At 52.8% G+C, this 12,369-nt stretch overlaps 5 protein-coding genes across 5 annotated transcripts; 2 read left to right on the top strand and 3 right to left on the bottom strand.

Annotated features, from left to right (window-relative positions):
* Nucleotides 1-35: 35 nt before the first annotated feature.
* dapB (dipeptidyl aminopeptidase dapB) lies at nt 36-2,916 on the bottom strand (the record flags this gene model as incomplete). The annotated part of the gene is made up of 3 exons (XM_043302235.1): nt 36-160; nt 223-492; nt 546-2,916. The coding sequence occupies 3 exons, from the start codon at nt 2,914-2,916 to the stop codon at nt 36-38; spliced, it is 2,766 nt and encodes a 921-aa protein (XP_043158170.1).
* Nucleotides 2,917-3,651: 735 nt separating this feature from the next.
* On the bottom strand, nt 3,652-4,308 carry Asppvi_006329 (uncharacterized protein; the record flags this gene model as incomplete). Its single annotated transcript, XM_043302234.1, has 2 exons — nt 3,652-3,918; nt 3,982-4,308. 2 exons carry the CDS (start codon nt 4,306-4,308, stop codon nt 3,652-3,654), a joined length of 594 nt encoding a protein of 197 aa, XP_043158169.1.
* A 457-nt stretch (nt 4,309-4,765) lies between these two features.
* On the bottom strand, nt 4,766-6,697 carry Asppvi_006328 (chaperonin-containing T-complex subunit CCT4; the record flags this gene model as incomplete). Its single annotated transcript, XM_043302233.1, has 7 exons — nt 4,766-5,620; nt 5,679-6,251; nt 6,302-6,331; nt 6,381-6,410; nt 6,467-6,489; nt 6,543-6,594; nt 6,653-6,697. 7 exons carry the CDS (start codon nt 6,695-6,697, stop codon nt 4,766-4,768), a joined length of 1,608 nt encoding a protein of 535 aa, XP_043158168.1.
* Nucleotides 6,698-7,058: 361 nt separating this feature from the next.
* On the top strand, nt 7,059-8,549 carry rpt1 (proteasome regulatory particle base subunit RPT1; the record flags this gene model as incomplete). Its single annotated transcript, XM_043302232.1, has 4 exons — nt 7,059-7,153; nt 7,223-7,337; nt 7,390-7,619; nt 7,670-8,549. The coding sequence occupies 4 exons, from the start codon at nt 7,059-7,061 to the stop codon at nt 8,547-8,549; spliced, it is 1,320 nt and encodes a 439-aa protein (XP_043158167.1).
* Nucleotides 8,550-9,270: 721 nt separating this feature from the next.
* On the top strand, nt 9,271-11,513 carry Asppvi_006326 (succinate dehydrogenase [ubiquinone] flavoprotein subunit; the record flags this gene model as incomplete). Its single annotated transcript, XM_043302231.1, has 6 exons — nt 9,271-9,312; nt 9,386-9,440; nt 9,500-9,573; nt 9,625-9,788; nt 9,848-11,236; nt 11,294-11,513. 6 exons carry the CDS (start codon nt 9,271-9,273, stop codon nt 11,511-11,513), a joined length of 1,944 nt encoding a protein of 647 aa, XP_043158166.1.
* Nucleotides 11,514-12,369: the final 856 nt, after the last annotated feature.

The raw sequence follows: 12,369 nt of genomic DNA, 5'->3' as shown, positions 1-12,369 counted from the left end.
GAAGTTTATATAGATACCCTAAGATAAAGATACAGTTAATGTGCAAACAGAGGCAGGGGCAGCGACCGCCTCATACGCTCCCACATTGACTCGTCCGGCACGGGCTTCGCTATCCGATGCCACTCTCCGTTAAACGCGTTGACGAGCCAGTTCGAAAGACCTGTTCCGATTAGTATTTCGTACACAGTACTCGACACAGGTATCAGAAGGGGGGGGACATACGCTCGTAGACCATGCTGTGTGCGTTGTGAAAGTAAATACTATGATCCGAGTCCGGGTAGAACTGCAGATCGTAGTTCTCGACGTTCGACAAGTCCAGCTTGTCGATTAACACAAGAGTATTCTGGATATGGACGTTATCGTCCGACGCGCCGTGCATGACGAGGAAGCGGACGCTCTCAGACAGGGCGGCCATGTCGGTTATGCTCGAGTTGTCGTACCCGCTAGGATTATGCTGCGGGGTGTGCATGTATCGCTCTGTGTAGATTGAGTCTGAATCAGTTAGTATGGTATGTTATGAGTAAAAAACGCAGGGGAAAGAATACCGTAGAACCGCCAATCTGTAACAGGTGCAACGGCCATTCCGTACTGGAAGGTCTGGCCAGCGTCTTGTTCGAGGGTCTTCAGCGTCATGAATCCGCCGAAGCTCCATCCCCAGATCGCCATGCGGGTTTCATCGACGTACGGTTTCGCCGCCCACATCTTTGCGGTGGCGATTTGATCGTGCGCCTCGTAAAAGCCTAAGTTGCCGCGGACGATGCACCGGGCCTTGCGGCCGATGTAGCCTGTGCCGCGACCGTCGACGGTCACGACGATGTAGCCCAGGCTGGAGGCGACGTAGGACTGGAAATCAACGGCGAACTGACGGTCCACGGTCTGCGAGCCCGGTCCGCCATACAGATAAAACAGGACTGGGTACTTCTTGGCCGGGTTGAAGTGTGGGGGGCGGCGCTCGACGAGTTGCAGCGTGTAGCCGTCGACAGTGACGTTTTGGTAGACTTCAGTCGGGACCGCGTACGCCTCTACCATCTTGCTAAGCTGTTCGTTCTCTTCGATGCGGTCTTCATAGGTGATTTCATCGCCTTGCGTGTTGATGATCGCCTGCCAGGGAATAGAAGGCCCTTTGTATGTGAGAAGCGCGTAGCCTGTGCCGGATGAGAAGGAGACGTCATAATAGCCTGGTTTGGAAGTGTCGGTCAAAGGCTTAAGATTCGACCCATCCAGCTGCACCCGGTAGACATGGCGCTGGGTGGGTGCTTCCCTCGTCCCGACGAAGTACACCAGGCCGCGTTGCAGATCTACGGCAGCTGGTGCGTTCACCACTTCCCACTCGCCCGACGTGAGCATCAGGGGGTTGGGGCTATCGAGTGGCGTGAAGTATGCGAGGTGGTCGTATCCGTTGTACGGCACGGTGTCGATGTACCCGTCGTATGGTCGTCCATTATTGGGGTCCGCCGGGATGAAGCGTGTGGATTGCGAAGGCTCAACCCAACCACCGTCAAGACTGGCAATGTCATCGGATCTCACCAGTTTACCTGTTCTGGACTTGGTGTCGATCAGATACACCTTGAGAATGTCGCTTTCGCGGTTGGTCGATCTCACGAGGACCTTGCCCTCGGAGGCCCACAGAACCTCAATGATGATGCGGTCATCGTCGGCAAAGTCGTCCGCTACTTCGACGGAGAAGACCTCGTTCTTCTCGACATCATAGAACTGCAGGTCGACAACTGGGTTCGGGGCACCAGACTTGGGATATTTGATCTCCCTCACGTCGGGGTAATTCTCCAACCCCGGGAGAGGCTTCTTCCCCGATGGCCGCGAGATGTAGTACTGGACCGGGAACTCGGGCACATTCGTCTCATTTGTCCTGAAGAAAGCGATATATTTGGCGTCAGTGGACCACCATGTGACGCTGTTCCCCGATATCACCTCCTCCTCATACACCCAATCGGGAACACCGTAGAAAAGGTTCTCCCCGCCCTCCTTGGTAATCGCGACAACGCTCTCCGACGACAATCTCCGCAGATACAAATTGTTGTCCCGAACAAAGACGACCGCATCAGAGGCAGGAGACCAAAGCGCAAGCTGCACTCGACCATCCGGAGCACTGGGATCCAGCGGCTGCGCTGTCTGAGAATCCACGTCCAACACCCAATACTTCCCGGTGAACGAGTGCCTCCAGTTCTTCTGCTGCTCTGATATCAACAGCACCTTCTTCAAGTCCGGACTCGGCCATACGTTGCTGGGAATAATCGCCCTCCCGTCCACATGCACGATGGGCTTCCTCATTAGCACCTTGCTCTCCTGACTGGTGGCATTGCCCTTTCGATTCCGGATATCATCCACCCGGAGATACCCTTCCTTCTCATTCCCACCCTTCTCAACTAATAGACCGTCTTCATTGTTCGGCCCCGCAACCCACCCGATCGCATGATACCGTGGAAGCCATTCCCCCGAGAGCACCTGCTGCAACGTGACAGGCTTGCCGGAGCTTGTGCTCGTGCTACCCAACGCGGAGTCCGCTCCGTGCGCCTGTAATGCGTCCGAAGCAGTCTGGTAGTTCGCTCGTCCCCCTGTTAAAAACAGTACGAAGGCAAGCAGCCAGCCTCCAAGGCAGAGAAGAACGAGAACCCAGAATATCCGCCGTGCGCGACCGCCTCCGGTGGTTGTTTTCTTGGACGACGCAAGGAACGGCTCTGTTTGTTCCACCTCACCATCCTCGAGGTCGCGGTATCGGTCATCGTCGGCGGGTCCCATTGTCACGTTGGCGTTGGGGAAGGGTTTCTGTTCTCCCGGAAAGAGGGATTCGGTGGATAGACTAGAGTCGGTGGAGGTTTGAGATGCGACGGATGCAGTTCGAGGGCGGGTCATGGGAAGGAATTCAGAGGTGTCTCCATGGTCGTCGGACGGCCTCATTGTCACGGTGGTTGTAAGACAGAGGCTGCAGTGATTGTTACATGTGACGGGTCACAGCAGATCGACGATAAGGATCCTTGAACGAGCGAGGTTGTGGCAGTCAGGAAGGCTAATTTGCAGCCATCTATAAGAATATCATCAAATAAACAGGTAGATCATCGTCCAGACAAGGTCAATTCTTCGCAGTAGACAAAGAAAGTCAAGGAATGGCTGTAAAGTGGGAATAGTGATGATTGATGAAGTCTGGGGTAAGCTGTTGTTGATGGCGGCGATGCAGATAGCGCCTCTTGGCAGCCGATCCTATTCAGCTTATTGAGCTCCTATTTGGGTATCTCGATCTATTCACAACTTCAATGAATATCAACTAAGTCAATTTTCATCTATCTATCGCTAGAGATAACTGTGAGGTTTTACATACTGCAGGGGCAGGATGGCACTAATTAGCAATTTGTTGTATATCAAACCAAGCTGCGTATATTCTACTTGGGGCTTTCAAGGATCAAGAACATAGGACCTGAGCCGCAAAACTTCAAGATGTCACCAGTCGACGTGCAGGCTAACGATCTTTATTAACGTATATGAATGCCTGCTTCAAGCGAGGGAATACAGAATGATCCATACACTCTAAATAGCAAATAAACTCCAAACTCCTGCAAAGATCTTCCTGGGTATTTGCGAAAACAAGATACAAAGTGTGTTCAAATACAATTCATCCTATCCATCCCATTGAGCAACTTAACAGTGGATGGATCTGAAGCGAAGCTCAGCCGTATCGATGGCTAGCTTATAGGCCTGACCCTTGATGAGGGCCCACGAATCCTCATCGAACATGGGCTGTTCTCTGAGCGTCTCAATAATGCGACCCACACTGCCGTGGAACCGCTTTATCTCGACATAAGTGAACATACACAGCAGCGCGGCCCGTTCCTCAACCGTTGCAAGCTGGTAATTATCCAGCAAAAGAGGCTGCTTGTCTTTGCCCTCGTACGTCCGAACCAGGTGCTGATGGAACGCCCGGCATCTTTGCAAGATCGTTCGGCAGAGCTGATAGAGGAAGGTTCGGACGTATTGCTTCCCCGAGCACCGCGTGCAGGTGCTCATGGCCTCAAGGGAGTCGAGAGCGCGCCTGATGTAGTCCAGGCCGCACTCCTTGCTCTTGAGCGAGCTGAGTAGTGGGTTGCTGAGGTAGGCGGCATCCAGAGAGTTTCGGCCCTGTAGAGTGCAGTCGCACGGGAAGAGCTCATCGTCTCCCAGGTCGAGATCGATAGTTGGTGGGGGAGTGGCAGCTTGTTTAAGGACCCGCTTGTGGCAGGAACTGTGAGGAACTGTCTCCATCTGGGCGATGACGGCCTTCAGCCCTTTCACGAAAGCAGTGATGGATTGGACCTTCATGTTGTTTAGTTGCTGGGACAAGCGAAAGTTTGTAGTTGGTTATCAAGCGAGTGAATATGTTGATTGTTGCGAGTAGAGCGAACGACTGTAGATTGTCAGAGAGAAAAGTGAGAAGGAGAGAGGAGTCTGCGAGAGAGCCATATTTAGCAACTATGACTGTGTTGAACCAAGGTAGAGCGGCCATGTCTGGCTTCAACGAGTCAAAGTGACGACATTCGCAGAAGTCAGGACGCTCGCGGCCTGAAGAATCGGGCAGCATTCGTAGCAGGTCTGACACTGCATATATGGTGACTTCTGAGTTAGAAAGGTCAGATAGCACAAGACAATGGAAGTAGTACGCAGCGTAAGAGTTATATTCATTGGTGGATCATCTATATTCTGAATCATTTGATTTTTGGGTAAAATTACTTATCATAATACACCACATCTGATCCCTTCTGAGTTATATGCTTCCAAATCATCTCGATAGAGCGATATCATCAATTCTCATAATCATCTTAACCGTCTCAGCCGCAAGTTCGATGGCGCTGGTGCTCACCAAGAGCGGCTGCAGAATGTTCTCCTCGGTGATATCGTCCCGCACACCACCGCTGCGGATGCTGACACCAGCATTGTGCTGGCCTTGAGCGTGGCGGTGTCGCAGCTCAGTGACAACCTTGATCGAATTCAGACCGGCGTTCTCAGCCAATGTGGTTGGAATAACCTCCATGGCATCCGCAAACGCCTTCCAGCATATGGCCTCGGTGCCTGCGAGCTCACGGGCACGCATCGCCAAGGAGTGGGCGACCTCAATTTCAGGAGCACCACCACCAGCAATAAGGGCGCGTTTCTTGACCAAGCAGCGAATGACACAGAGAGCATCGTGCAGAGACCGCTCGGCCTCATCCAGAATCAGGTTGTTGGCGCCGCGAGCGACGATAGATACGGTCTGGTTGGCAGCAGTGGCAGGTGTCTTGATGCCGGTGATCTTGACGTACCGAGCACCAGACGCCTGGACCTCCTCGACAAGGTCAGCAGTACCCAGTTTGTCCTCAGTGAAGGAGTCAATATTGGCGACGGGCTTGCAGCCAAGGCTCTTGCACAGGAACTCAACCTCATCCCGCTCAATGTCCTTGATGGCAAGGATCTTAAGTCGTGAAAGGAAGTGAAGGGAGAGGTCGTTGACGGCGTCACGGAGGATCGATTTTTGGATGAGAAGGACGTTACACTTGGTCTTCTGGATCTTCTTGACCATGTTCAGGAGGTACTGGCGTTCCTCCTTGAGGATCTTGTCCATCTGACGGTAGTCATTGACCACGATCTGGTTTTCCATCTGCATTCATGCACACGTTAGCCATCTGTATCGTGCTTTTTGAGGTAGATAAACGCACATCAGGCTTGGGAGGGCTGAGCTGGAACTGAATCAAGCCTATCCGGGCCTTCTCGATTCTTGTGGGGCCGCCGCTGCTCTTGATGACGGGCTGGTTCAACACGAGACCGTCAACCATCTCACTGTCCTCAATTGTACCGCCGACCTTCTTCACAATTCTGATGTTTCTCAGATCCACGTTCTCTGCTGTTTTAGGATCGATGACCTTGAGCACCGAATCCACGGCCATAGGGCCAAGAAGGCCAGAATGCTGCGATACGATCTTGGAGGATAGCGATGTAGAAGCGGCTTGCAGGAGAGTAGCACGGTCCATCAGGTTGATCGGGCGAGACATGTTCTGGAGGATTTCCACCGCAGCAGCAGCGGCTCGCTGGAAAGATTCGGAGATGATGGTGGGATGGATACCCTTGCCCAACAGGCGCTCGGCGGCTCCGAGCAAGCTACCAGCGATCACGACCACGGAAGTTGTTCCATCACCAGCTTCGACATCCTGAGCAGCACTCAGATCGACAAGCATCCTGGCCGCAGGGTGCATCACGCTCATGTCTCTCAGCATCGTGTTTCCATCGTTGGTCTATGGAGGGGTTAGCGCCAAGCTGCATATTTCGGGACTGAAATTCGTACGATAATCGTGTTTCCCTTGGGTGTTTGGATCTAATGACAGTTAGCATTGATCAACATGCAACTTTGGACATGACCATACCATCTTATCCATTCCTCTGGGCCCCAGAGACTGCAAAAGCCGTTAGCCCCTCACCTTCGACATATGTGGGTTTCTGGATTGCAAACCGTTCTGATGGCATCGGCGACGGCTAGAATCATGTCAGCTATCATGTAATACAAAGGCAAAAGCAATGGTAAATACCTCTAGCAGCCAGAATGTTGGCTGTCCGAACAGCCATAGGCTTCTCCTTGTCCTGCGCGAGTATCAGTAAACGGCCCACAAGCAGTATTTGTTCCGTAAAAACCGCCCACCTTGAAAGTAGTGCCAGGGGCCCCCTGGGAGACTGCGGTCGCCATTTTGAATATGTCCGCGGATAGAGGCACAGGAATAAACTAGAAGTTGAACAGGGACACGGGTCGTGATGAGGGGAGCAGATCCAGTGTCTGGAAGCGGCTCTGGGAATTTCTTCGAAGGTGCTTTGGCGGTGGTGATGCTTGGCGGCCACTAGCGTCAACAGCTGGAACCCGTCGGTGACAGCAGCTCAAGCTTGAGAGCTCGATCACATCACTTTCCCAATCAAACTTCTCCTCACACATCCATCTCGTCAGACTCTTTCGACCTTATACTGTCATCATAAACCCTATTCTGTTACGACTGTATTGATTTCTTTTTTTCCCTGGCCTTCCTTGTCATCCGGTTCCGCAGTCCAGTCTCACCATGCCTAGCGCCACGGGAGCGAACTGGGAGAAGTACCAGAAGAACTTCGCTGACGACGAAGAACCGGAGAAGAAGATCACACCTCTCACAGACGAGTATGTTGCGGCTGGGAGCAAGCTGAGCTCTAAATGAAAACTATGATGTATCGGCTGATTATGAGACAGTGACATTCAAGTACTCAAGACATACGGCGCCGCTCCTTACGCGACCGCATTAAAGAAGCTCGAAAAGCAGATCAAGGACAAACACGCGAGCGTAAACGAGAAGATTGGTGTTAAGGTTTGTTAAGGATGATGCTTCTTATTTCCGGATGTTGGCTGACCTTAGACAGGAATCCGACACCGGTCTTGCGCCTCCACACCTTTGGGATGTCGCGGCAGATAGGCAACGCATGGCAGAGGAACAGCCATTGCAGGTGGCTCGTTGTACAAAGATCATTTCCGACGAGAAGGATCCCGATAAGAGCAAATATGTCATCAACGTCAAGCAGATTGCCAAGTTTGTCGTGAATCTAGGGGAGAGAGTGAGCCCTACAGATATCGAAGAAGGCATGAGGGTCGGGTAAGTGGCTACGGTTTGTGTTGTTTTTGGCAATTCTGATTATTTTGTAGCGTCGACCGGAATAAGTACCAGATCATGTTGCCTCTTCCTCCCAAGATCGACCCTAGTGTGACGATGATGACTGTCGAAGACAAACCGGATGTGACGTACGGCGATGTTGGCGGATGCAAGGAACAGATCGAGAAGTTGAGAGAAGTTGTCGAAATGCCTTTGCTGTCACCAGAACGATTCGTCAACCTCGGTATTGATCCGCCCAAGGGTGCGCTGCTGTACGGTCCTCCCGGTACTGGCAAGACCCTCTGCGCTCGAGCAGTCGCTAACCGGACCGACGCCACGTTCATCCGTGTTATCGGTAGCGAGTTGGTTCAGAAGTACGTTGGTGAAGGTGCACGAATGGTTCGAGAGCTCTTTGAGATGGCCCGTACGAAGAAGGCCTGCATCATCTTCTTTGACGAGATCGACGCGGTCGGTGGTGCTCGTTTCGACGATGGAGCTGGCGGTGACAACGAGGTTCAACGTACTATGCTTGAGTTGATTACACAGCTGGATGGTTTCGATGCCCGTGGTAACATCAAGGTCATGTTTGCAACCAACCGACCGTCGACCTTGGACCCTGCCCTGATGCGTCCTGGTCGTATTGACCGCAAGATCGAGTTCTCGCTTCCCGACGTTGAAGGTCGCGCCAACATCCTCCGCATTCATGCCAAGAGTATGTCAGTCGAGAGAGACATTCGGTGGGAGCTGATCTCCCGACTGTGCCCTAATGCTACCGGTGCGGAGCTACGGAGTGTTGCCACAGAAGCTGGCATGTTTGCGATCCGGGCCCGGCGGAAGGTCGCCACAGAGAAGGACTTCTTGGCCGCTGTGGACAAGGTCATCAAGGGCAACCTCAAGTTCAACTCGACGGCGACATACATGCAGTACAATTAAATGACGTCTTATTGCATCTTGGGTTACATTGCATGGCTGGATGGATGTATGATCAGATTTAGCTCGGTGATTCGGTCTATGATGCTTCCTTAATATGATCTACTATGCATTATCAGATGCCAACATACTCATGGTGTACTAGTTGTGTCCTAGTAAGTCGATCGATCGGTTGGATGAGATATACGCATAGTCACGTGATTCCCACCGAGGCATAGCCGAGTTCCACCCATACTGTGCTGGAAATAAGTTCAGCTTTTCAATTTGGCCTAGAGAATAAAGTGTAGCAGCTTATTGAATACTTGAAGCTCATCTATAAATCAACCCCGTCTCATCGTCTTCATCGGCCATTCACCCCGGAATTCTTCGCTGCCGCCGGGTTAAATAGAAGACCGGCCACGTGCCTTGCCCATTTCGGCCAATGAGAAGCTCCCGGCTGCCCGAGGTGATTACTACTGCGCGCCAGTTGATTGGCTGGCTCGGCCCCGGTCCTCCCCGTCGGCAAGTGAGGGAAGATTATGTCAGCTACTCTTCCTGTTCTTCTGAGAACCGACGATCCAAAAGTGCAGCTCGTGAATACTACCACCGGCTTCCGACCTCGTCTTGCCTGTTCTCCCCTCCTCTTCCCACTAACAACCGCCTTGGTGCTGTTGGTCCTCCTCCTCTGATAGCCTCCTCTCAGAGTCATATAGAATAGTGTCTCTTTTCGTTTGATCCGCCCACAATGAGCTCCCTGAGCTTGCGGAGCCTAGCTCCCGCTTCGAAGGTCGGTTACCCGAGGGTCTTTTGACGACCCTTTATTCTGTACTGTTGCCGTGCTGACTCGCATATTTGCGCAGATTTCCCGTGCTTTGAGGGACCAGAGACGTCTATTCTCCTCGACAAGGCCAGCAGGTACGCATTGAATCCCGCGAAGTTGACCTCCCCACCGTTCACTAACTCCGTTCTTCCAGCCCGCATATTCGCCAACCGTCCTTTGCGCGCTAAGGAGGCTACTGGTTACATTTCCTCGAAGTATCCTGTTATTGTAAGTGACTGTCGCATTAGCATGGAAACAAGCTGGTCTAATTGACCGCAGGACCACGAATACGATGCTGTTGTTGTCGGTGCAGGTGGTGCCGGTCTGCGTGCGGCCTTCGGTCTGGCGGAAGMCGGATTCAACACTGCCTGTGTCTCCAAGCTCTTCCCTACAAGATCTCACACTGTTGCTGCTCAGGGTGGTATCAATGCTGCTCTGGGAAAGTATGTCAATGAAATGATGGAGTTGTATCTTGGATGATTGCGCTAACCTCGATGTGCAGCATGCACCCCGACGACTGGAGATGGCACATGTACGATACTGTGAAGGGTTCCGATTGGCTTGGTGACCAGGACGCCATCCACTACATGACCAGAGAGGCTCCCGCTAGTGTTCGTGAGCTCGAGGGCTACGGATGCCCCTTCTCCCGTACCGAGGATGGCCTTATCTACCAGCGTGCTTTCGGTGGTCAGTCTAAGGAATTCGGCAAGGGTGGTCAGGCCTACCGTTGCTGCGCCGTCGCTGATCGTACCGGTCACGCTCTTCTCCACACTCTCTACGGACAGTCTCTGCGCCACAACACTAACTACTTCATCGAGTACTTCGCCCTTGATCTGCTGATGGAGGATGGCGAGTGCCGTGGTATCATCGCCTACAACCAGGAGGACGGTACCCTGCACCGCTTCAAGGCCCACCACACTGTTTTGGCCACTGGTGGATACGGACGTGCCTACTTCAGCTGCACATCTGCCCACACTTGCACTGGTGACGGTATGGCCATGGTCGCCCGTGCTGGTTTGCCCAACCAGGATCTTGAGTTCGTTCAGTTCCACCCAACTGGTATCTATGGTGCCGGTTGCCTGATCACCGAGGGTGCCCGTGGTGAGGGTGGTTACCTGCTCAACTCCGAGGGTGAGCGTTTCATGGAGCGTTACGCCCCCACCGCCAAGGATCTGGCTTCCCGTGACGTCGTCTCCCGTTCCATGACCCTCGAAATCCGTGAGGGCCGTGGTGTCGGTCCCGAGAAGGACCACATCTACCTGCAGCTGAGCCACCTGCCCGCTGAGCTTCTGCACGAGCGTCTGCCCGGTATCTCGGAGACCGCCTCCATCTTCGCTGGTGTCGACGTCACCAAGCAGCCCATCCCCGTCCTGCCGACTGTCCACTACAACATGGGTGGTATCCCCACCAAGTACACTGGTGAGGTCTTGACTGTGGATGAGCAGGGCAACGACAAGGTTGTCCCCGGTCTGTACGCCTGTGGTGAGGCCGCCTGTGTCTCCGTCCACGGTGCCAACCGTCTGGGTGCCAACTCCCTCCTCGATCTCGTCGTCTTCGGCCGTGCCGTTTCTCACCGTGTCCGTGACATCGCCACCCCTGGCAAGGCTCATCGTGAGCTGAGCTCCGACGCTGGTGCCGAGTCCATCAAGGACCTCGACTTTGTCCGCAACGCCGATGGCCCCAAGTCGACCCACGAGATCCGTAACGCCATGCAGAAGACCATGCAGACTGATGTCAGCGTCTTCCGTACCCAGGAGAGTTTGGATGAGGGTGTTGAGAAGATCACCGCCATCGACAAGTTGTTCGACCAAGTCGGTACCAAGGACCGCAGCATGATCTGGAACTCTGACCTTGTCGAGACTCTGGAACTTCGTAACCTGCTTACTTGCGCGTATGTATCCTTTCGGCTCTGAAATTTTCAAATATATGCTAACAAGATGTCCTCTAGTACTCAAACCGCCGTTGCCGCTGCCAACCGCAAGGAGTCTCGCGGTGCCCACGCCCGTGAGGACTACCCCGAGCGTGATGATGAGCAGTGGATGAAGCACACTCTCACCTGGCAGAAGAAGCCTCACGGTGAGATCGACCTCAGCTACCGTGCTGTCGAGCACAAGACCCTCGACGAGAACGAGTGCAAGAGTGTGCCTCCCTTCAAGCGTGTCTACTAGATACATTCCTTTGCACTTGATGTGAAGTGTAATCTCAGCATTCACATGTCTTCAATGAGGCTGGATTGGCCACAGGATCCGGGTCAACCTCAAGATAGGAACCACAGGCTTTTCGACCCATCAGCCCTTAATTGCTTTGCTGAACTGTGGAGGATGGATTGATCAAAAGGAGCGTCATGAAAATTCTGCATTTCCCTGTTTTATAACTGTATATCCATGTTTTCCCTTTCAGGCGATGAGTTAGGTGTACTCACGTTATTTGTTTTCATAGCAGTTTCTCATATACAATTGGAGTTACTTTTGCGTCAGGATAGGGCTATCCGATCCAACTTAGAATTCTTCAATAAAACCGCTATATGGCAGGCTGGAGGCAAGTCTCTTAATTCCTGCTGCCATGGTACGTGCCCTCGGAATTTCCTCTGGCTTTGACCTTGGTCGAAAATGGCCTAATCCGGTTGTGCAGTGTTCCTGGCTTTTTCTTTGTTTGACAGTCCCTCGTCTCAAGACAAAGAAATCACCCCACGGGCCTGTCGAATGCCTACGATTAGATACTGGTCGTCAAAGAGCATCAGCAAGTCAATGAGCTTTTATCCTTTCAATGGACCTGGATTCAGTGATGTCTAGTAGCTCAGTCGTAAGGTAGTGATGCAAAGCGCTGATCCTTCCAGTCCAGACGAATGCCACTATTGCTACCATAGCTTTCTTTCCACATATCTCGGATTCGACGGTGAAGAATGCTTCGCCTGTCCTCCGCTACGAACATTGAGTCGGTAATCCTTGTGGTGGCTGGTGTCGGCTTCATAGATTGAATGATTGCGCATCGAGTACCGTGCCCCGACCAATATTTTTGGCAGAC

Source organism: Aspergillus pseudoviridinutans (genome assembly GCF_018340605.1).
Source record: "Aspergillus pseudoviridinutans IFM 55266 DNA, scaffold_4, whole genome shotgun sequence".
Taxonomy (NCBI): domain Eukaryota; kingdom Fungi; phylum Ascomycota; class Eurotiomycetes; order Eurotiales; family Aspergillaceae; genus Aspergillus; species Aspergillus pseudoviridinutans.
The sequence above is the reverse complement of the archived record's forward strand: the minus strand, read 5'-3'. Positions and strand labels throughout refer to the sequence as shown.